The sequence below is a fragment of the Euprymna scolopes genome, chromosome 10 (assembly GCF_053919585.1).
Source record: "Euprymna scolopes isolate OS-2025 chromosome 10, ASM5391958v1, whole genome shotgun sequence".
Lineage (NCBI taxonomy): Eukaryota > Metazoa > Mollusca > Cephalopoda > Sepiida > Sepiolidae > Euprymna > Euprymna scolopes.
Genome location: NC_136491.1, coordinates 101697968 through 101723129, shown reverse-complemented (window position 1 = coordinate 101723129; position 25162 = coordinate 101697968). Strand labels below are relative to the sequence as shown.

At 33.0% G+C, this 25162-nt stretch overlaps 1 protein-coding gene across 2 annotated transcripts in view; it reads right to left on the bottom strand.

Annotated features, from left to right (window-relative positions):
• Positions 1 to 11785: 11785 nt before the first annotated feature.
• LOC145286182 (uncharacterized) overlaps positions 11786 to 25162 on the bottom strand; it is an 82879-nt gene continuing 69502 nt past the window's right edge. Inside the window, exons 15-20 of one of the 2 annotated variants that reach the window (XM_080134972.1) lie at positions 22997 to 23139; positions 20315 to 20418; positions 17933 to 18145; positions 15610 to 15762; positions 14540 to 14569; positions 11786 to 11912 (exon numbers count right to left, since the gene is read on the bottom strand). In XM_080134972.1, the coding sequence (XP_079991098.1) occupies positions 14544 to 14569; positions 15610 to 15762; positions 17933 to 18145; positions 20315 to 20418; positions 22997 to 23139 (639 nt within the window). In that variant the 3' untranslated portion in view covers positions 11786 to 11912; positions 14540 to 14543. Of the gene's footprint in view, positions 11913 to 14445; positions 14570 to 15609; positions 15763 to 17932; positions 18146 to 20314; positions 20419 to 22996; positions 23140 to 25162 lie in introns of those variants that run through there. The other variant, XM_080134971.1, reaches the window with a different exon arrangement.

Sequence of the window (25162 nt, the reverse complement as noted above, 5' to 3'; positions counted from 1 at the left end):
GTTTATCGTGAAAGATTGGCGAGGGGAGACCAGAGATTGGAGCTCGGACGAGCACTTGCCATGGAAATAACGATAAAACAAAGACAGGTTCGCAACGTCTCTTCTGTGGGAGAGAGGTTGCAGGGAAGAGAAAAGGGCATCCCCACTAAGCCACGAAGTCTATTTTGTACTTTGTCAAGGCAGGATAGGCTTTTTTTAGAAGCTCCAGCCCAGATGTGGCAGCAGTACTCCATCTTTGGACGTACTTGGCTTTTATACAGATAGAGAATTGCATCAGTAGTGAGATATCTTCTTGAGCGGTAGAAGGATCCTACCACTTTCCCAGCGGCCCGGCAACAGACTTGATATGCCTTTCATTAAAAAAAATAGTCGGTAAATGCCAGAAAGCTTTCTATTCTAACAGTTTCTTCCATCGAACAGCTAGATTTTGGAATTCCCTTCCTATTACCTGTTTTCCTGGCTGTACTGATATCCAGAAGTTTAAATGTAACGTAAACCAACATCTTGTTAATCTATCTTAGGCATGGTCCCAAATAGTAGCCCCTTACGTCAAAGTGGTGATATGCTTGCTTGTTAGGGGTGGACGTACCGATTGCATATCGATAAAGAATCGCTAGCATGCAGTCTTTGATTTGAATCATTTTGAATGTAAAATAAATTCAATTCGTATTATTATTATTATTATTATTATTATTATTATTATTATTATTATTATTATTTGTGTATTAACTTGACGTTTATTTATTCATCTATCAATTAAAAAATAATAATAATTAAATGTTAAAATTCGTATTCATGAAATTTATAATATTACGTTGAATGATGCTATTAAGTTTAAACAGAGTTATCTCCCATGCACCATGTTTTATTTATTTAAGGGAGATAACTCTATCTCACTATAAAGTATCATTGAACTCGATCATCATCATAATAACAAAGATATCAAACAGGATCTCGTGTGACTGTATGTATTCCTCGCATTAATGTAACTTTGATATATAATCATTACATAAATTGGTACGAAAAACATAAATTTTGAGTTTGTATTACTGTACACATAGATTCGAAAAAGTTGTCAAAAAATATATATAACAAATAAATTTTATCAAAGGCAAGATAAGTTACTTTTCTACCTAACTGGATAATTTTTTAGCGCTTTTATTTAATGTAACATGTTTATTCAGCTCGAAAAACATAATGTTTACCGATGTATTGGAAAATTAAAAATGGCGCCCGACTCTCTCTCTCTCTCTCTCTCTCTCTCTCTCTCTCTCTCTCTCTCTCTCTCTCTCTCTCTCTCTCTCTCTCTCTCTCTCTGACACGGTAAGTTTTAGAAAAGGAATTAAAAATAAAAAATATATACAAAATACTGTTAAAAACCCACCGAATATACGTCAGCCTATGTCACGGTAACACATATTGAGCGAGTTTCTAACGGTATTTTGTGTAGTTTTATTTATTTATTTATTTATTTATTTATTTAACTCCTTTTCCCAAATTTACCGTGTCAAAGAGAGAGTTGGGCGCCATTTTTATGTTTTCTAATACATCGGTAAAAATTATGTTTTTCGAGCTAAATAAACATGTTACATTAATTAAAACACTAAAAAAACTATCCAGTTAGGTAGAAAAGTAACTTATCTTGCTTTTGATTACATTTATTTGTTATATATTTGCTTTTTGACAACGTTTTCGAATCTATGTGTACAGTAAAAAAAAACCCGTGTTTTTTTTAAAGCAACATCGTTGTGAAATAAGTAAAAAAAAAATTTTTTTTTAAATGATTTTGCTTACCTATTCATTTGAGACCTATTTGTTAAAAAAAAATAATATTTAGTAAATGATTTATAACTTTTATTTTAAGTTCTCTAAATATCGTATCTGTGGAACGAACGCAGCCATCTTCGTTGGCGCTTTTACAATCGTCGTCATTCTGCTGAGGGAGATAACTCCATTTTACTAGGATGTTCGTTCAGTTTTTCATGCGAAAATTTGGGACGTTAAGTTGTTTTTCGACTACATTTTTTCGACGTTGTCATTTTTATTAAATATAACATTTAACCCGCTTTATTTAAAGTGACAAAGTTTTATAGCGTTAATTTGTTTCATGTAGCGGTGGGGGTGGTCTCCCTGATTCTACTTTCTTTTTTTTCTTCTTTTTTTTTTTTTTTCTCTCGCTTAATTTGCCCCTATCCCGAATTTGTAGTACCGACATCAGTGGACTTTTTTCTTTTTTTTCTTTTTTATTTATTTATTCATTGTATCAAGGCGGTTCTTAACAATGTTTTCGATTTTATGTTGAACATATTTCAAACTGATATGAATTATTGCACAATAAAAAATAATTAAATTAAGGCAAATGTCATTTTTTTTTCGAATTATTTAATCAAGTAAAAACTTGAATACTAAATTTAAAAAGTTATTTTTGCATAGGATTTTCAAGTTAAATTCAATTTTTACGATATTATTGAATTATTAGATAATTTACGAGAATAACTTTTTAAATCTAGTAATCAAGAAAAAAAAATGTCATGTTTTGTGGGAGCCTTTCCTAGTCTCACACAAAAACACGCGTTCACATCTCAAGCTATATTACTCATCGTATACATACACGCACACAAATATACGCGCGAACGTCCACACACACGTACATATATTCACGTATATATACTCACATTCACGTGTAAGCACACACACACGCTAGCGTACACACATGTACTCACATACGCGCACACGTACGCACACAAGGACAACGTCACTTCCCCTTTCAAAGGAAATCCACACGTGCGCAAAAGACCACCGGAAACAATTATAAAAGCAAGAGCAATAAGCAGCATCTTCCTTTTCGGACCAGCTCTCGAGCTGAGAGGTTCGACGAACCAGCCGCCTCCCTTTCAGAAGGCGCGCTCACGTGCCTCACACCACTTGCTACTATATGTGGGGCAAAAAGCTAACAGACCGTACGTACACTTTATACGCTTCTCTCTCCATGAACTGGATTGACATTCTCGCTCTTTCTCTCTCTATATATATACAACTTGTCCCTGAGGATACCTTCACGTAGCTGACTGCTGACATGGCACACAGTTTTACTGATATCAACCCTCTATCTTTGTCTTTGTCTACACGCTGGACTATCATTCCCATTTCCACTACATTACTCACTTCTCTTCCCACGCGCGAACAAACGATAGTGACCCGAACGTGAGATGAACACATTTCCTTTTCTTTCTACACCACCAGTCCCGCAACAAACGATGGTTACACCCGAACGCAGACGTGAACACGTGTTATATCTAAAACATTCATTCTTTCAACAGTAAATAAACGACACGTTTATCTTATCCAGCAATTGAGTTTTTGTTTCCTTCAAACTCATCCATTTCATTTTAAAATAACGGGGTCACCATTTTCCTGTAGAGGACTAGGATATATATATCCTAATTCCATTACAAAAGAAAATAATGACACGAATGGAATGAAGGAAACAAAAACTGTGACGAAGAAGACATGATAATTTCATTGCAAAATTTGCTTTCGTATAAGCTGTATCGCCTAAAGAGGTCTCTAGTTACTAGAAGCTAGCTGACCGAAACATGCTCATGACTGTGTGCAACATATTACTGCTTATGTAAAAACAAATTAAGAGTATACCCTGCTGTACTTCGGTATTGAGCACTCTTGTATTAACCTCGTTACACTTCATTGGTTACTTAACCTCTGGAAAACAATAACCTCAGATTGTATATATATATATATATATATATATATATATATATATATATATATATATATATATATATATATATATATATATATATATATATATTCAAACATATTTAGTCCAACAGGTTATGGAACCAACACGTTTCAATTAATGTTTGATGGCGATGAAAACAATTATGAGATGTTTGAAATTAAATCCATGGGGCATCTACACATGCTAAAACTTAAAGCCGAGTTAAAAAAGAAAGATGATGTTGATCCGCAGAGAAATGTGGACATAATTGCAGAACTAATCTAAGTTTTGGATGGCAGAAGCTTGGCATTAATCATGCGGGACGCGAAACATGATGAGAGAAAAGAATTGAAAATTTTAAGAGCGCAATGCAAACAATGCAAGCCAAAAATTATTGCTCTGTATACAGAAATTTCAACCCTTCAGAAACACGAGGATGAAGATTTTGTTTCGAAGCAAAACATGCAACTCCTGTTTTTATTGCTTACAACTTTTACAAGTCATTCTTTATGTTTTAAGATTGATTGTTGATTATTTTGTTTCGCACGTTCAATGTTAGTTTTTTCTTTCTTTCTTTTTTCTTTTTTTTTCTCTCTCTTCTTTCTCTTGATTTTTTTTTTTTTACCACAATTCCAAACGTGGCGTTTGTAACGGTCGCAAATTCGAAGGGCTTTGATCGGATACATTCAGTAGGACAACCGGCACCTGAAAGACTTCATAAAAAGACGGTATTTTTACTATATATTTTTTCTCTTCTTTTCTAGTTGATTAAGTTTCTTTCTTGTTGTCTTTTTTATTAATACCCTGCTCGGCGGCTAAGTTCTTAATTCTCATAACTGCTGGTGCCACCAGAAGTGGCAGTCCTGTCTTGGGCTACCGAAACTGTGTTATCACTCTGGTTGACAGCTGATGAGAGCAGGGTATTGCACATGCTTTCACGTGTTGTATGATTTAAAAAAAAGTCATATTATTTGGCTTCTTTCAAACTACTGTTCTCATCTGGCTTTGTTAAAACATACAGTTATATTAAATGCGTTTGTGGTTTTTGGTAATATTCAAAACGCTGTTGTTGTCCAAGTCGCCCTGATAAGGCCAGATACACAATGTTCCAATATGTTAATATTGTCATATTTTTATCTTTAACCCAATGTTTTTCTTTTGTTTTGTTTTGTTTTTCTTGTTTTTTCTTTGTTTTTGCTTTTTTACATCATATAGTAACCACTTATCAAGGCCCGGAGGCTACTCAAGATTAAGGGTTACTAAATACCGTAATAAAAATTTGATAATTTATTTCAGAGAACATGTTTTCAAGAACCCGTTCACGTTGGACTTGAAAACGACTATGTTATAATCAGCTGGGAAGCAGCTCCGTGGTATTTTGTTTTTTATAGTTGTAGTGACCGGTTAAATAAAGCTGCTCGTCACGTAATCAGAAGAATCTATTCGGCCCAAATTTATAATTTGATTTTGTCAGCGTTCACCTACGCAGTTCTACCGTGCATAGAATCGTGGTTGCGAGGCGATGTTTTTACACACAAATCCATGGGACTATATTTTTGTCTATTTGCGTATGCATTCTAGAAAGTCAATATAAAATGGCTGACACAGCAAAAACAAACCAGAATCAACAGCGTTTGTGTAAACGTCGGGCTCTGTTACAGGACGTAAGAATGTAAATTTCAAACTGCACACGGACAAATTACTCAATCCTTTATTAATAAAGCTCATATTTCTTGCTCACAAAATTTTTACCCTTTGGTATACTTCATCCGCGGGGTTTTCTTTATAAAATATGTTAATCATAACGATTTCCTCAGTCACGAAAGATTTCCAGCCAACGGCTTCACTATTACACAAATATTATTTCTTCACTAGGATGATTAAATGCGCATTTCCCAGTTTTATTCATGGACTTTAATAATTTCATAAACATGGTAGATCACGAACATTCGAGATTCTCAGGCTGAAGTGAAAATTGACGGCGAATAATCACGCCTGTTTGGTCGAAGATTGAACATAGGGGCTATTGTAAATCCGACAAGGTATAACTTTAAACCATTTCTATTTACCTTTTTATATACATCTATAATATAAATCTCACCTGTCAGTTTAAATGTATGTATGTATGTATGTATGTATGTATGTATGTATGTATGTATGTATGTATGTATGTCTGCCTAAAACTTTCGACACAGGCGACGGATTTTCACGAGATTGGTATCGTTTTGAAGCTCGACCCTTCGGATTACAAATATCGGAAAGGGCACAACTCCGCCAAAAATCATGAGAACAGAACGAGAACTAGAAAATGCTAAACGAGAGAACGAGCCAGAGACTCGAAGCGTCTAATTAGGATTCCCTCCCAGCACGTCAGAATATTCTGGCCAATTAACTAATCCCTGTCAAAACCAAATCGCAATTTGTGTGCCAGAGAGATAGTTTTCTCTTGTTAAGATTTTTTTTAAAAAAAGAAAGAGCTTACAGAAGTGAAAACGACAGCCCAACTCACAACCTAGATACAAGGACGCGAACATTACTGCATGCAAACATTACAGTTTTACCCTAACGTTTTTTTCTTCCAATCCCTTCTAATGCAACAAAAAAAAATCGTTAACACGACGATAACCCCCCCCCCCCCGAAAAAATGTACGGATTCTTATGCATGACTACGATTATTATACCAAAGTTTTTTTTTTTTTTTAATTTCTTCAAAGCCCCCAAAATACATTTGCTTTGCATACGTTAATTGCTTGTCGTGTTGTGATTTTTTTAATGTTTAAAAAGAAAGTCTATTTCACAGCGACAGGCCCAAACTGACTAGCCCAGAAGTTAAACATTCTTTTATACAACAGAGATGCGCCGCCGAACCAAGTGAAGGTTAATTCACTATTTTATACAGCAGAGGCGTGTCGTGGAACACTGGAAACTGACAAGACTTCACTTTGAAATTGCCCTCATTTTGTACTTTGAGTCTTATTACGATTCTGCGACCCAATAGACAATAGACTTATAAAAAAAAATGAACATGAGAGAGAGAGAGAGAGAGAGTGTGTGTGTGTGTGTGTGTGTGTGTGTGTGTGTGTGTGTGTGTGTGTGTGTGTGTGTGTGTGTGTGTGTGTGTGTGAGAGAGAGAGAGAGAGAGAGAGAGAGATTACATGTCAGGATCCTAAAAATGCCTGGAATTGATAATATAATAAATAAATAAAATATTTTCAACTTTGAGGATAAGGTTTATTTTACTATATGAGTTTAACATAAAGTTATCACCCAAGTCTTGAGTAACAAACATTCTTAGAACAGTTAACCATTTTTTTTAATGTTTAGAATAACTACTCGCTTTAAAGAATAAGTATCTTTTCAGCTCTACTATTAAATTGTAATCCGGTGATTGTATTGTCAGACTTAGAGTTAGTGTTGAGGTTAATGAATGGCATGTTTTGTTGAGTGATCCTTCTTTTGCTGAATGTAATACAAAAGAGAAGCTCTTCATAAACCCAACATTAACCAGGATATTTTCCAATATAGCCTGGAAAATGAAAAATCGGGGAAAAAATAACAAATAAGTATTAGTAATAATATTACGAAAGGAAAGATCTACGTGGCTAAGTGTTTTTTTTGCGTTTTAACTTATTTTAAAGCGTTTATTTACTTTAAAACAATAGTGCGAGATATAAGCTGGAACAAAAAAAAATGGCTGACATTAGACAGTAATCTGGGGAATCAATAATCGATCAAAAATCGAAAAAATAAACAAAATACTGGTAGAAACCCATCCAATAAATGTCACTATGAGACTTTTTGTTTTGTTGGTTATCCCGGAAAATGTTAATTAACCCTAAATTGAGTTTGGAGAATCGAAATAACATAAAACGTACTAGTAATTCTTTAAAAAGTTAACTAAAAGATGAATAACATTTTAGAAATATACACAAAAAATGATTACTTGTTCTGTCCAATGCTATGTAGTCAAGAACTAAGTGACCCTTTTACGTTATATCTAAATAATAAAATGACATCTAGTGTAAAATCTAAAATAAAAATCATTTTTCCCATAGTGATGCCGTATAATCATGCAAAATAAATAATAAAAAAATAGAATCTCTTTGTTTTATTCTTGGATTAACGATAAAGGATAAAAAAATATGTTGACTTTTATATTAACGGGAATAATTTTCTTTTTAGAAAGTTAACATCCAAAGCAAATTTATGATAATAATATAAACTAAATAATAATAAACTTAAATAATCTTAGCCCTTAAGAACGAGCAAAAGTTATGATGATTTAGAATGAGTGCGCTATACCAAAACAATGGTTGAGTATAGTTATATTTATGACTAGCAGTTCAGCCCGGCTTTTCTCGGCCTCTATGTACTGTGCATATGTATATATATATATATTAAAAACTTCGATTCATGTCCAAGTAACTTACATCTAAAATTGGTGGAGGAATTTTTTAGAGTCAGCAAACGTCAACTCTTTCAACTTTGACCTCTTGGCAGCCAAAATTTCGCCCAAGAACTGATTAAAAAGCTTCTTGCATGTCTAAAAACCCTTTATGTAAAATTTTAACTGTTTAGACCCAAAATTGGCTTAATAGTTTGCTGCAAAGGTCAAATATTTTTAACTTTGACCACTTGGCAGCCAAATTTTCGACCAACTACCGATTTGCCCTATGTCTTAATACACTTTATGTAAAATTTTAAATGCTTAGACCAAAAATTGGCTGAGTAATTTGGTAGAGACCGCAGAGGTAATTTTTTTTTTTTTAATTTGACCCCAAGGTTCAGGAATAGAGTCAGAAATGGAATTTTTGCATTGTTCAGTTTTCACATTAAATAGTTTAGATATGTTGTTTGAAAAGGAATTTAATTATTCAATTCTTTTTATGAAAACTGAATCAAAATAAGGTCAGTTAGAAGAACGAACAATAGAAAATTAAAAACATATTGAAAAATAAGTTAGGTCGAAAATAGGTTAGAAGAATTCTTTGTCTGCAGAAATGGGTTGGACATGTGCGAACCATGCATGTTTAAGCCACGTGAGTTCAGGCCACCTGAGTCGAGCACGTTCTTGGACATGTGCATGACGTCATAGCAGAAAATTAATTCTCAATAAAGTTTGCTAGTTTTAAGAGATTAGACAGAGTTGGACAGACGGGAGACAGGAGGCAGTCGAGTCCGGATCAAATCAGAGGAGGATCCCCCTTTGGAAACGAAGGGTTAGAAAGTTTTAATCATGTAGTCGGCTTTGAATTCCTGGAACCAATCATCATTGCGCCCAGCCGAATGTAATAAAAGAACACATCATATTTTGTAACTGCGTCTTCGTTTTGTGTCATTCTTCAACAATTAAACGTAATCTGAAACATCCTTTATATGAACATTGTGTCCACTCATCGTTATAATGAACTTTGCATATAAATCTTCTAAGTAATGAATGTGTCCCCCTCCCCCTCTCCATCATAAGAAATGACTGTCCCCGTTTCTCTTTAAAATGTACCCGATATATGTCTCCCCAATATAACACCCCTATGCAACACTCTTACTCTCCCCTTCTACTGCTACTAATACTACACTTTCTATTTCCCTCCTTCTATCATTTCTCGTCTCATTCGTCCTTCCTTTTATCATCTAGAACGTTCAATCTGCAAAAGATCAAGCAAGATATATTAGAATTTTAGTGCTATGTAAATTATCAGGCACGAGCGCCCTTTTAGCATTAGAAAATAGCCACGCATTAAGCTTGAACAGGCATCACATCACACTCAAACCTTTTGGTGTGTGCGTATGTGTTTTTTGGGCATTAATAACAATAAAATAAACATCAGAGACAAAAAATATATTTCGTTTTTATTCTTCAAATATATTGATTATAAATGTGTATATATAAGTGTTGTTCTACCGTTTTGTGAGGATCTCTCTCAATTTTGGAATAAAAAATTTAAAGGTCAATGGAGCCACATTTTACAAGCAACGATTCAAGAATCATTCTGATGTTGTATTATTAACTGATCTTTTCTAGAATACAGACTCCTCCGAGAAATACTGTTATATTTGGTCAGGCACTGCAAATGAACCATTATGCTGTTAACGAGATGTAAAGGCGACAATAGTTATCTCCCTTAAGGAGAAATTATGTTATATGTTAGAGTTATTTCCCTTACTCCTAGAAGCCCAAGGTGAATAACTGACATTTTAAATTCAAATTTTACACGGCCGCGATATGGAGTAATGTGTTTGTTTTTTATATCATACTATATGTACCTATCTGGCGTTATCCGAGAGGCAGTAAAGTCAATTTATTTTTTAATTTTTATTTGTTTGCATATTTTAAAACTTAACGTCAACAACTACTATGTTATTTTTTTTTAATTTACGACTAGTTATCTCGCTTACTAATTTTAATTTATAAGTGATTAGTTTAACAGGCATTGTATTTGCACTCGTCTTGGCCGGGTCAAATATTTTTTTTAAAAATTGTAGCTTAGCATGTTATTATATTGCCATTAACATAGTATAATAATAAAAAATAAGAATTTGCTACATGGAAATAAAGTTTTATTTGTCAGCTTAAATGCTATTTTGGTCTGACTTTCAAAAGCTGATAAGATATCTTTATTAGATTAGATTCTTATGACGTGACAAATGCCCCATTACTTCCAGAATGTACCATATCAGTGTATTGTTATTTGTTATGAGTAAAAATAAATAAACACACACACACACACACACAAATCTAATATATAAACGGCTATATGTCTATCTGTCTATCGGTCTGTCTGACAGTCTGTCTCCATATTTTCCACACTATCTCTTCCTAAACTAAAAGTCGCAGAGCGGCGCTAGGGGGCTCAAATGATTGGATTTTTTTATGAGCCGTCTTTTTATGGGTCTTTAGCTGGTTAAAACTGTTTTTAAGGGGTCAAAAATGGGTCAGAATTGAAAAAAAAATCGTGTAATATTTTGTACATTCATCTTTGTTTATTTTTAATTTCTTTTAGGTTTATATGCGTATCATGTTGGTACAGTGGCACTAGTGGTAACGTCACCAGTTTTGAAGGCTACAGTTTCGGTTTCGATTCTAGCTGATTAGCTCCTAAATACTTTTATTTTACTTTTGAAATCACGACTCTATAATAATACATACGATATCTGGACAAATTAAAATATCATATTTAAGTGTATTTTATGCCCGGGCAAACCCAGGTGCCCCCCCCCTGCCGACCCGCTAGTATATATATATATATAAACAATCAATACAGCGGAAATTAAATGTTTACCCGGTATAATCAAAGGTAAACTTCAATGTAATATAAATATTAATCCCAACCAAATAAAAAAAGCTTAACACAGACACAATAGAAAGTAGAGCATATATATATATATATATATATATATATATATATATATATATATATATATATATAATTGATTTTTAATATATATAATTGACTTTTAATATTGTTTTTTTTTAGGGGGGGGGCGTTTATCCCTATTAACTGTCAGATAACACTACAATAGATTAGAGACGAATTATTAACTCCCTCTCCCAGCGGGAAGATGAAACACAAGAGTTGAAAAGTGAGACACTTAGAGAAAGATCACTGTGACTTGCAAAAAAATGCCTGGCCAGCCCTCTTGGCATTCCTTGGTAGGAGAGTTCCAGGCGATTAGCAATAAACTAACCCCCTTCTTGAAGGGAGAAGGCAAAACCTGGGAAGGTGAACCTCCTAGGACTGCACAGGATCAGCAACTGTAGATGCAGGGCGTCTTGTTATATCCATGAAAAGTTTTCCCTGAATCAAGACACACAGAAATCTATTTTATATCATTTCAGACTTTGATAAACATTTATCTATTCCGATCATGCTTACACTAACTGCTAAACCTAATTTATTTAGCATTTCTGTCAATATTTTTCACCGTTTCTATCAGTCAGTTAATGTGTGAATTTAATGTTTCGTGTATTGATTTGTTGGTGCTGCTTCTTATTTCTTTGTGGCCATCGGGATTTACAATTCATTTGTATTCCTAAGCATAACATAAACAGTATATCTTGGAGTAGTCACTGATCTAGAAGAGAACCAGTTAGACCTTGGAACATGAAATATAAGCTGTTTTCAAAGATGCTGGCTTCTTTTGTCGCTGTCACTCTTAGTGGAATCATGTTGAACTGAAAAGATAAAAAAATAAAAAACGAGAAATTTATTTCAAAACAGGGTGCTGGTCCATAACACCACCCCACCCCTAAAAAGAATAAAAATAAAGACAAATTTTTATGATGTACTCTTTGCCATCTCGTACAAGAACCATGTCAACAACAATGAAGTTCGCAGAAATTTCACTCAAAAAGTGTGTCACTATGAAGATCTACTGATCAAGGTGAAAAAGAGGAAACTCAGATGGTATGGGCACGTAACATGCTTAGAAGGACTTGCAAAGACCATTCTGCAAAGAATAGTTCAGGAGAGAAGACAGGGCAGGCAGAAGAAGGAGTGGGCTGACAACGTCCATGATTGGACAGAGAAAAGCTTCAATGCTACCTATACACTTGCCCACAACCACATGGTGGAAATAAAATATCATACACCAAAAACCATGTAAATTGATTAAGTAGTTTTATTTTTATATAAATGATTTTTTAAGCAAAGTTTTTCCCTCACTCTCTGTTGAAAATGGCTTTTTAAAATCTAACAAAAGTTTGAATTATTTCAAATTATTTCCCTTACCCTGCAAAATGGCATCGATAGATTATTGATCACTGTTTAACCATAATATTTGAGGGTTTTTTTTTGTTTGTTTTTAATAAAACTACTTGATTAATTATATATATATATATATATATATATATATATATATATATATATATATTACTTTTGTTTTTTGAATCCTTTGAGAAGAGTCTTCATAATTTGTGTATTCATTTTTTTTGCAGACTGTTATTCTCATCCTCATAGTTATTGTTTCACCACGGTTCCAGGTGAGCATTGTCTGAAGATAGCGGTTTCAATCCTACCCAAGTAGGCCAGAGGATTAGTTGGTCAAAAACGTGGTGAGACAAGAACAACTATAGGAAAGAAGTAGTAATTACTGGGGATACAGTTAAAAAAATCAGTATTCCTATCACGTCACAGTTAGTCACCTGAAGCAGGCCAGAGAATGAGTTGGCAAAAACGTGATGAAACAAGAACTGTGAGGATGAGGACAACAGCCCACAAAAGAATGAATAAACTTGATTAATTTGCGTGATATTCACTTTCCGTCACGGGTACATACGCAATAAAGATTTTTCTTTATTTTTAGTATTTTTGCATTTTCATGGGGGAGGGGAGAATTATGAACTTGCACCCCAAAAACAGTGACAGTGTATGGAGGTTCCTGTAGACTCGAGCAAGCTTTTCTGCTATTTTTTGCTCTCTGCAGTCTTATTCATTACTAACTATCCCGATCTGGCGTTGTCTGGGAATCTTTTAATTTCAAATTAATATTACAAACATGCTAAACAAGATGACGTATATTAAAGATCAAGTAAGCTAATATGTAGTTATCTGATAGGAATTATCTACAGTAAGTCAATGAAATCTGACATATATTATGACAATTAACTGAATTCTTACACTTATTAGCATCACTATTTATGCCCTTTGTACTCTTATTCATCATTAACTCAAGGTATCCTTTACGGATTTGATGGAGTACAAAACCGACTTTGAAATCTAGTGGAGAAATGTCCTCTTCTCTTCCATACAGCATCTTTCTCACAGAAGAAAGGTTGCTAACCTTTCTCTACATTGTTGTTATTTTCATAACAGGTGTTCGACTGAGCTCTAATCTATGATCTATCTTGTAAAACATTCACAACAAAAACTCGCTTAGGTACAACTATTGTAAATAATTTTACTTTCTTCCTCTGTGTACTTAAAACTAAATGGAATTTCCATGAGCAAAGTTTCTTTCCAAGAACTACCTGTCTCTGGAACACAAATCCGTAGGACTGCTTCCCAGCTGATTGCAACATGATGGTCATTTTCAAGTCCAATGTTAACAAATTCCTGTTGAGACGTCCTCTTAAATAATCAAATTCTGCCCAGTTTCAACCATCATTACCAACCCTCATGATGTTGGATTACCGTTCACCTAACCTTTATCCTCGAATGACCTTTTGCCCTTGACAAGTTGTGACTTAGTACACGAAAAAATATCTTCACCCAAACAGCGTTGCCTGGAAATCTTTTAAGTTCTATTTGAGTTCTTCCCTCACATGCACATTTTTCCTTTCTTTTTTTTTTTTTTTTGTTATTTTTTCAAAGAAAATATGTATGGTTTTTGTATCCGTAGGTCACTAATTATCAAGGTCAAGAACCACTCGAGAATAATGATTAATAAGTCAGAATGATTGTCAATCGAAAGATGAGAAACACTATGGGTGTACTAACACTGATCAATGACATGAAGTGTGTTTAATTGCTTACGGGGCGATTAATGTCAAGAAATGTTTTACATTGAATTTGAAGATGAGTAAGTTGAAATCAACAAGAAAGTAGCCCTGCAGTAAAGGCATTTTGATTGGGTCCTCCAGTCGGGCTGTCAAGAAGACCTAAAGTACAAAGGTAGCAGGCATAAGTAAAACCAAAACCAAATGCCTTGGAAAGGTTTTATATAACAGGCGAATATGTAAAGACGATATGTAAAGGAAGTAAATATAAACGAAACATTCGTTAAAATATATTTTAATTAACATACTAGTTTACAGTTGTAGGTAGATAGGTAATAACAATGATGCTGAGTTACAGATTTTACCTGGTTATTTATTTGGAACTTCGACTGCATCTGAAAAAATATAAAAAATAATGCAGTCATTAGACTTCTTTTATTTTTAATCTTACAAACAAGTTAGTATACTTGGAGGATAACACATATTAAAGGGCAATCAAGTTAATATGCAATTATCTGATAGGTAAATTAAATCTAACATCTATTATGTCAATTAAATGAAAGCTTGCAATTTTTAAGACTAAATTAATGAAGCATGTCATTTTTATATCAAATTAATGAAGTCGTATAAATTTAAAATAAAAATATCAAAGCTGGCATTTTTAATTTGAAATTAATGAAATTTGGTATTTTTACATTAAATTTATAAAAGCTGCCATTTTTTTTTACATCAAATTAATGAAGTTTGGTATTTTTAAGATAAAATTTATAAAGTTGGGCAACTTTAACTTCAAATTAATGAAGTTTGGTATTTTTCGATTAAATTAATTCTGGTATTTTTACATGAACTTAATTAAATCTGGCCTTAATTAAATCTGGCCTTAATTAAATTTGGCAACAATGAAATATGGTACTTTTTAGATTAAATTAATGAGATCTGTCATTTTTAATTTCAAATTAATGAAGTCTAGTATTTGCACATCAAAGTAATACAGGCTGACATTTTTACATCAAATTAATGAAATTTGGTATACATATATGAATAAATATTACGCTCTTATTGTTTTATTATTCGTAGTAATCGAACGCTCTGCTGGGGTTCTCTCATGTTCGTCTTACAGAAGATATATTAGAACTGATGGGGACAAATTTAAGCTTTGTAAGTATATCTTGGCTCAAGGTTGAAAAGTTGGAAGATATAATAATAATAAGTCTCACAAACTTTGATTTACTTCTAGAATTCGAAAATATCTACCTCTAACTCTTTAGTTTAAATATTTTAAATTTGAAGGAAAAATTTAAAAGTTCAATAAACACAGATTCGTCAAATGAACACAAAATGTTGCTGTTTTAATCAAGGTGAGCACTTTTTGTATTATTTTATGATCTACATTAATTAACAATTAACAGGATGGGAAAGTGACAAATTGTTTCACCTGAAGGGAGGTTTATTTTTGTGCCATTCTCGTTAGGTTGTTGCAAAATGGTAAAGTTATGGCTCTCGTTTGATGTAGGATGATCGTCAGAAGTTTCCCATTGCTGCTGGACGAGTTCATTTTGCTCACTTATAAAGAAATCCGTGCAGTTTTCTGAAAAAGATTGAAATTTTGATTGACTCCTTTTGTCAGGTTGAGAGGGTGATTTTAAAGAAAAACAAAGAATACAACACTTTTATAATCAGACATTGTTCATGCAACTGCGTCAGTACAAGATTTTTAAGTGTTTTTTTTTTTTTTTATGGAAATCGCTAAAGACAAGGTATGAAACCACTTAATGCAAGGAGCTAACAAGAACAAAAGATGATTATCACAAAAAAAGAGATGCCTATTAACCTTAGTCTTGAAAAGACCAGGTCTATAGGTAGAAGAAAAGCAATGAACAGAAAGAGAATTTGTAGCAGACGCAAATAGACCTCTTTCTTCTTGCACATATTCCCTCCTGATTGAGTGATGTGGCCATACACTGGCCAATCAGAGGAGTAGCGCATTAATATTTTTAACCCCCAAGGACCTGACAGCTTCCGGTCCTAAGAAGAAAAAACTCTCTCTTACTCCAACAGCTTTCGAAGGGACTAGACCTTTCGCTTCTCTGCTCCTACTAGGTATCAGACGACAGCCACCGGTTGTAACTACCTAGTAAGCAGTGAAGTCCAGAACCTTCCTTCCTTCCTTCCTTCTTTTCCTCCTCCGAGTTTAATGCCTTTTTAAATAAACCTTTTCCTTGTTAAGTTTAAGAAGTGGTTTGTTGTTTGTTCGGAAAATTATGTTAAATTATTTTATTAGGGAGTGCCTTAAAAGCACCAAATATTAATCCCTAAAAATTCCACACGCCGAAGTCCTTTGAAAGCAGCTACTTGAATAAGAAGCCGTATAAAAATGAGGTATTAAAACTGTGAATTATTGGAAATCACTAAACCAACGAGTCAAACAAGCTGAAACAAAGGAAGAAGGGAATAGATCAGACGATTCTGAAGAACACATGCTATAATAGTATTCATAGGAAAAACTGAAACTAGCAACATTATTTCTGTGAGAGAGGAGTTACAGTGAAGAAGAAAGGGTAGGGACCAATCAAATTACAGATACGTTTTTGTAATTTATCAAGAACCTTCAAATGGGATAGCGATTCATCAGTCCAAATATGACAACAATATGCCGTAGATGATCTGTTAGTAGATTTGTAGAGATAAAGAACTTTGTCTATCAAACTTTTGGGTTCAGAAACTTGGTGGCAAAATCAAAATTGTAATGAGAGGGAGAAAGGAAGACAGACAGACAAACAGGCAGACAGGTAGTGTGGTAGATTAGAGATTAATGTGAGAGATGAACAAGAAAATATACCGAGCTGATGTAAGTTATTCTTTTTCTTTTGTTGTTCATTCAGCTTACTATTTCTTTTTCTTTTATTTTCACTTCTTTCTTTCTTCTGGAAGAGGGTGTCACTAATAAAGTCAGTTGCTCTAAAACGACAGTCGGGCGTCGGATTTTACATCAAAATGCGATTCAAACAAACACCAAAAGGGGAAGGATTTTCTTCTTCAGATGCGTTTGGAATCCTCTTCAAATCCAAAAGAGGGTTAGAGTTTTCACAGGAACATGTTAACTCGATATATTTCAAGCAATGAATATCGTTTCAAACTCCAAAGCATAACAAGTCTGTGTTAAATTAATCAGACTTATATCAGACTTTTAAAAAAACTGTGACTTGGTCATTGAGATTAGAGTTCTTTTGGGTGTCACATTTGCACTATGCCTCGCCTCTTAGCATCAACAACATCTATCCAAGAAACAGCAACTGAAGTGCCACAAACTGAAATTCTATTAAGCCTGACAACTCAGTCACCCAGAAAGTAAACACACACACACACACACACACACACACACACACACAATGAAACTTTGAAGCAAACTTATTTCTTTAAACCTTCTCAGCAAACTTTGTACTTCTAAAATATATTTTACATCTCTGTAAAATTGTTGATATATAAATATATTTTGTTCATTATTTCATGTTTTCTAGCTTCCATTCAGAAAATTCTGTTAAGTTAGCACTTGCTAACTGGTGACCCATTCATGACATTCATATTTATCCATTTTTTTCATTCGCCAATTGAACTACATATATATTAATTGTTAACGCTGTTCTCAATACTTTTCCAAGACGTTACTATCACCAAAATACACTATCTGAAGCCACAATAGACAGCATAGGAAGAAAAAGAGAGATGTTTTAAAGTATAAGAAGTTATACAACACTTACTCTTGTATTCAGGCATTGTCCATTCAACCGCTTGAATACAGGATTTCTTTAAGCCTTTGTCTATCAAGATCTTGAGTTCTTGTTCAGGGTATTTGGGTTCTTTACCGAGCACGTGTAACAGGGGAAAGGCGCACTGGCCATCAGGGTAAAGGTAGGTGCAGGCATACATCATAATCTTGCTGTCATCATCCATATAAATAATCTTGAAGAAAGCTTAAATCAAAAATCAATAAGATAACTATAACAAAAAAAATTCACATGCCAGATTGGAGGAGGGAATGATTGGCATAATGGATACACTGTCAAAGACTATGGAATTGATGCTGTTGAGTTTAATCATGAATTGAGATTGTTAAGTTATGAAATACCCCCTTTCTGGTAAAAAATAACAACTTGTGTTCAATTAAGTGTATACAATTGATCCTCGTACAGCATAGTTAAAAAAAAAAAAAAAAAATTGTAAGTAAAAACTCTACCGTTAAGGTACAACTAGTTAATGTTAATTTATTTATATTTATAGACGATGTTTAATTTTAATAAGATTTTGTTATCATTGCTAAAATTACTACTACTACAAGTACTACTACTACTACTACTACTACTGCTACCGCTATTACGATAACGATTACTACTACTCCTATTACTGTGATGTAAACGCTAGCTGGGAGTAAAACTAATTGGGTGTGAAAGGTGATACACAGAGGACGATGCAGAAGCTTAAAACTTATCCATACAATGAAAGAGTGCTCTGTGTGGCACTTCTCCAATTGTGACAGCAATATTCCATGTTTGGACTTATCTAACTCTAGTAATAGGTTGAGGACTGCATCCGGAGTCAAGTACTTTCTGGAATGCAAAAAAGATCCAACCATTATTCGAGCAACTTTAGCAGAGAAAGAGAAACAGTTTGCAATAGTAAAAATACCATCTCCCACCCAAACACCTTTTATAAAAATTATATAATGTTTCATCCTAGTCGTTTGTTTTCTCTGTCGGTGACTGTTTCTTGTATAAATAATTCTAAATACAGACAATTTCAGCCTACATATATTCAAACTCTATAAAAACCCTTTTCTAGTCTAATTTTTCAAAAATATTACCTTTGATTTTTGATCCTGTTGATAGTAATATTTGACAACAATTGTTTAATCACCAATTTTAAACTCAAGTCGTAGGCACTTCCAAAATTTACCACAGAATTAAACCCCTATATGTAACACGATGTAACTTTATTATAAGTTCATAGTGTAGCGATACGCTGGAGACATTAAAATAAATAAATAACATTCCAGTTACACTTTTGTCGTACATTAAAATAAATAACATTTCAGTTACACACACATTTGCCGTAGCCAACCACGCAAATTCTGTGGAAATAAAAAGTAAGACTTAGTCTTTTCGTGTGGACATAAGACAAAGCATACCACTTTCTGTCCAATCAATGCTCGAAGAAAAACACATTTCTTAAATCTTTTTCTGGTGGCTTCACTGGAGTCACCCCAAAATGTATAAAAAGACACTGTGCACGAAATTCAAATTAATTCATGAGAGTTCAAATAAGTAAATAATATTTATTTTTTAAAAGTTGGTATTGAACAAAAACTTACCTTGAAGTTGCAATTAAAAAATTGATATAAATTTAATAGTATTATGTTTGTTTTTTTAAATAGCGATTTTTCTAATTAATATATACTATAATCAGTTGAATTGGTAAGGAAAAGAAACTTCCTAAAAATTAATTGCTTTTTAAAAGATTAAAACAATTAAAATTCAATTATTTCACAAAGTTCCGTTACAACATAGATTTTTAATTAATAGTGTTTAAATTTTTTTAAACATTAAGTTATAATATAAACACGACTCTTGCCAGCTATTTTATTGCCAGATTAAAATCGATTGAAAAATAATATTGCACAAAAATTAAACTTTTTGTAGATCACTACCATATCTAGTTTGTCTCTTTTTACCAAATAAAGTATGGAAACCGACAATTAACCAAATGAACAGTCGTACATATTTAGTAAAACCGTATTTCACATGTAATATACAAATATTTATAATATTATTAATCATTAAACTATGTAAATCTTAAAACCTAACAAAGATTAATTATTAATTCAGTTTGAAGAAGATAAACAAAGGTTTTAAAAAAATCATTAAGTCGCTTTTGCTACTCCATACGTCTTATAGTTAACACAAGTCTGACGTAACGGGATTGTGTGCTCTGTTCTTCACAATCGTTTGGCAGTACCTACCGAGATCTGGCTCTAGGAATCTTTAGAAGGTAGCACTACTGATACTATTACTACAACTACTGCAAACAATCATACGAATTAGTACATGTTTTCATGTATTTGCAAAAATATGGATCTTTCTATTTACCCCAAGATTTACCACGGAATCTGGAAATGTAGTTGCCATCAAAGTGTTGTTCACAACGTGGACGAGTTTTGCCATCAAAAATATTAGAGACACATTTGTCTCCCCTGAAATAAGAAAAAAATCGAGTTAACTAACTGAAAAAGTTGCATTAACTAACAGAAATGGTTATATATTGTGGCCAATACTAATAAGAGTATATATATATATATATATATATATATATATATATATATATATATATATATATATATATACTCTTATTATATATATATATATATTGTTTTGTAAACTTTCCAATCGGATTTTTGAAAACTTTCCACTCAGATTATATGCATCGTCACGCTGGACTTATTTTGGAATACATTCTATCTAAAGAACTATTTTGCAGACTCTAGAGGAGTTCCATTCAAGCTGAAATATTATGCGCGGTTTGTTTTTATATTAGTTTTTTACATATCCAATATTTTTTCATTTTTTTTTTTTGGCAATTTATAACTACAATAAATTGCGGTTTCACTTAATGCCTTAACTAGCAAATTCTAGCATTGCTACAAATATAATTTGCTGATTTCTTTATGTCCTCTGATTAGAAGAATAATAAGAATAGCATTCTTTGAAACTCTGTGGATAAGGACTTTGTAAATTTTTGGAGTATTCAGTCGAACAATAAATTTTGACTGTAAAGTTCAATTTACAGTTTTAATTTTCTTTTTCTTATATATATATATATATATATATATATATATATATATATATATATATATATATATAAGACAGACAGGTCCATTTCATAGGGGAAGGTCTAGGAAACCATGAGAGAAAGGGATAAGAATCTACTTGAGAGAAAGAGTGATAAATAAAGACCTGGCCAGAGATAGGTTAGAAGTTAATTTCTAAAAGTCGTCTAATGCATGACAGCATGCAAAATGAACATTAAACTAGTGCGTGTGTGTGCATGTGCGAATGTGCATGTGTGTGTGTGTGTGTGTGTGTGTGTGTGTGTGTGTGTGTGTGTGTGTGTGTGTGTGTGCACGTGTAGGAGGTCACCCGCTGCTCCCCAGTCATAAAATATGCTTAAATATATTTTAATTCATGCAGATTTCGTATTTATTAATATAGAGTAAATTCTCTATTAATTTTTAGATTGTCTCCAATATATATCATAATGATTTCAAAAATTGAAGAAAAAAAAGATGACTTGAGTGCCATCAGCTGGAATCAAAATAAAAACATTCAGTGCACCAGTCTTAGTTATTATTTAGGGCTTCAGCCTTCACTGTAAACTACCACCAGACAGATAAAAAATGGCTAAAAATTATGTGACTTCAAGCTAAAAATCTATATGTATATCTATGTATCTAAGAAGTTAATTGATTTACTCCTGCCAAGACCAGCTGCTTTTTTTTAATTTCAATTTTGACCCCCTCAGTAGCTTCTATATTTCTGGCTATAAATCAAATCGAAATTATTTTTGATGTCCAAATACCCTATATATCAGGTTTCAAGTCTGTAGACCAAATATTCAAAGAGATGTTTGGTAGAAACGTTTTTCATACATTGATAATGTCATTTATATATATATATATATATATATATATATATATATATATATATATATATATATATATATATATATAACTAAATAAATGTTTAGAGGTACAGAATTTGTATATAGTTTTAAATAAAATACTAGGCGGAAGTTTCTAGAGAGCTCTTTCGGCTATCATCTCGTCAGGAATAAATCGATAGCAATCTAAATAATATTGTAACGAAAATAAATAGAACTCTTTATTTTCGTTGCAATATTATTTAGATTGCTATCGATTTACTCCTGACGAGATGATAGCCGAAAGAGCTCTCGAGAAACTTCCGCCTAGTATTTTATTTAAACCTATATATATATAACTACTTCATTTACTCACATAAAATTAATATACAAAAGTATAAATTTATGCGTAAACTTTAAGTATTTACTTCAAAAGTGGTCAATATGTAGGTAGAGCTAGTTAGTAATTTATAAAATATATATGGTGATTAAGCTACACTGAATATTCTGTGTTTCATCAGCCTGAAGAATCCTAGAGTGGATGAAACATGGAATATTCAGTGTAGCTTAATCGCCATATATATTTTATAAATTACTATATATATATATATATATATATATATATATATATATATATATATATATAGAGAGAGAGAGAGAGAGAGAGAGAGAGAGAGAGAGAGAGAGATAAAAACATGTCAGTGTGCTAGAAAATTTCCATCCTAAATTCTATGCAATTATGCACCATATAGAGACTATGCATAAAAAATAAGCATAATAGTTAAATGAAACCAGCCATCTAATAAGAAACTATAAAAGGTGAATAATTAAATAAATGCTCGTTTCTCAAAGGAATATGTAAATTTCATGAAGTCGCTCCCATATCCATGACTAAGTATATTAAGAAATTCATTTTAATAATTTTTAAATAGAAAGAGTAGGCTTTTACTATTAATGCCAGAGCGAGAAAAAAACTCAATTTTATTTTTGGTAAGTAATCTACCTAATGATTTTTTAATAGAATTTCATCATAGGTTCAGAATTAGAGGCCACCTCATTTTTAACTTCCCCCCCCTCCTTAAATTAGAAAATTTTTGTGAAGAATATATTTCAGACCAAATGCTATTTGTACTTACAGAGCAGCGAAATAATTAAAAGTAAGATGCCCTTGCTCATTTTCAGCAAAATAGACCACCGCAGAGTCAGGGATGGATGACACATTTTGGAAAGTGTTTTTCTCAAGGCCAGAGCGTGCAATTTCGTGCCAGTAGCCAAGGATCTGTTTGAAAGTAAATAAAATAAAATTGAAAAAAAAAAACAAAAAAAAAAACAGTGAAACCAATTCTAAATAAAGACATAATAATGTTATGGAAGTGGTAAAAAAAAAAAAATCACTTTTCTTTTTTTTATTTTGGATTCTTGTTATGTTTCATGGAGGTCATTGTGACCTTCCCAATCTAGTACCGACAGCATCATGAACGATATGGAGGGGAGAGAATCACTAAACTAGCAAAAAGTATAACAACTTCCCCCTTCCCCATAAATTTAATTTTTCCTAACTATGAACAACTTTAAAGTGTCAAGGCAACTTGGCTAACGGAGCTCTGGTAAAAAACGGTATCTGTCACTCTCTGATCATCTCTACCTCTGTATCTCGCCAGCAAGGATGTTTCAGAAAGAAGAGTATAAAGGGGACCTTAGATTTACTTTCAGCAACTTCGTAACTTTTACTTTCCTTATTTTGTCCTCTTGTATGAGTGATGTTCCTGACAAAGAAGAATTGCTGTTTTCTGGGTAGGAATCTATCCATCTCACACTTGGTTGGTTTTTGATCTTGGAGTAGTATTTATTTTTTTAGTTCCTTATATCAAGTTGCTTGATGCCTTTTCTCAAGAGATTTTCATTAAAAAAAAAGAAAATAATTGCAATATTGCTTATGTTCATGCGCAAACACTAGTTGTTTGTGTGTTTTGGGCCAAACCTTCTCTGGCTTCGTATGCAATCACTGAGCTATTTTTCCCTGGATGTAGATATAATAAACAGCGATACTAGTGCCTAATTCAAACCGGATTTCTATAAATGTCTACTTGGGTTTGCCCGGCACCTGACGTAAACTGCCAGACTAGGCCAATCGCCACCAAGCAAATCTTAAAAACGTGAGGAAACAGAAAATAACAAGAATTTTCAGAAACAAATTATAATAAAAAAAAATGCAAAAAAAATAACATATAAAAAAACCTCCAGTAAATTTTATGAATAAATATTGTTTTTTTCTGTGTGTGTATAAATAAGTAGAAACATTTTTTCTTGCATGATAAAAAACGAAATTTTTGCTGGTGATGGTTAGGATCAGGATTTGGGGTTACTTTCTCTAATCGGTAATGATAAGTTCCAAGCCCACTCCACATTTTCTTCTTCAGATTTTTTTTTTTTGTTTGTTTTGTGGCCATGTCCTGAACCTTATTTCATATTTTTTTTTTTTTTTTTACATATAGGTCACCACTTATCAAGGCCCGGAAGCCACTCGGGGATAAGGGTTATTGTGTGTACAGTAATCAAATGGGATAGTATCATAGTAATCGTTAGTATTGGAGATTTGATAAAGTGTCTTACTTAAGGGGGCGGTTCATCAGATGCTATTAATCTGTTCTGCTGACAGTACTTTGCAATTTGCCCCGGTATCTGTACTACTTTGTCCAGCATAGCTAGATTAATTGCCAAATAAATAACTTCAAATTGATTAAAAGCCGTCTGTTCAGTTTCTTAGAGGCTAATCGTATTTGTTGTTGCATTCTGATTGACTTATCAACTTGACAAGCACCTGGTATATTTCGACAGTTTGTTTAAGTTTCTGGCCCAGCATTATCAGACATTTACCATAATCCGGTTCGCAATATGCATTAGTACCTAAACAACTATAACCAAGAAGGAGGACTTCAGACAGAGCAGAAAATTCTGAGATGCAATCTTCATGGGCTCTGTGCAAAAGTCTGATTTGCTCAACAGTAGCTAACCCTCTTAAAAAAGAACTCCAACCATTTCTTATCATGGTAGAAACGGTGGCAATATAGTAGTGTCAGATTATACCATCTGGAACTCTGGTTGTTGGCAGAGCCGCCCATGTCAGACAGGTATTTATTAAACAGTACTAAGTAAGGTATATAAATACAGTTTTATCCAGCAGCAGGTGGCTCAATGATTAATGATGCAGGCTGATGACCTGGGTGTGCCAAGTTCGAATCCAGTTTGTTCCACAGAAATACTTTCACTTAGGAACATTGGCAACTTTCACGTAGCCTCCC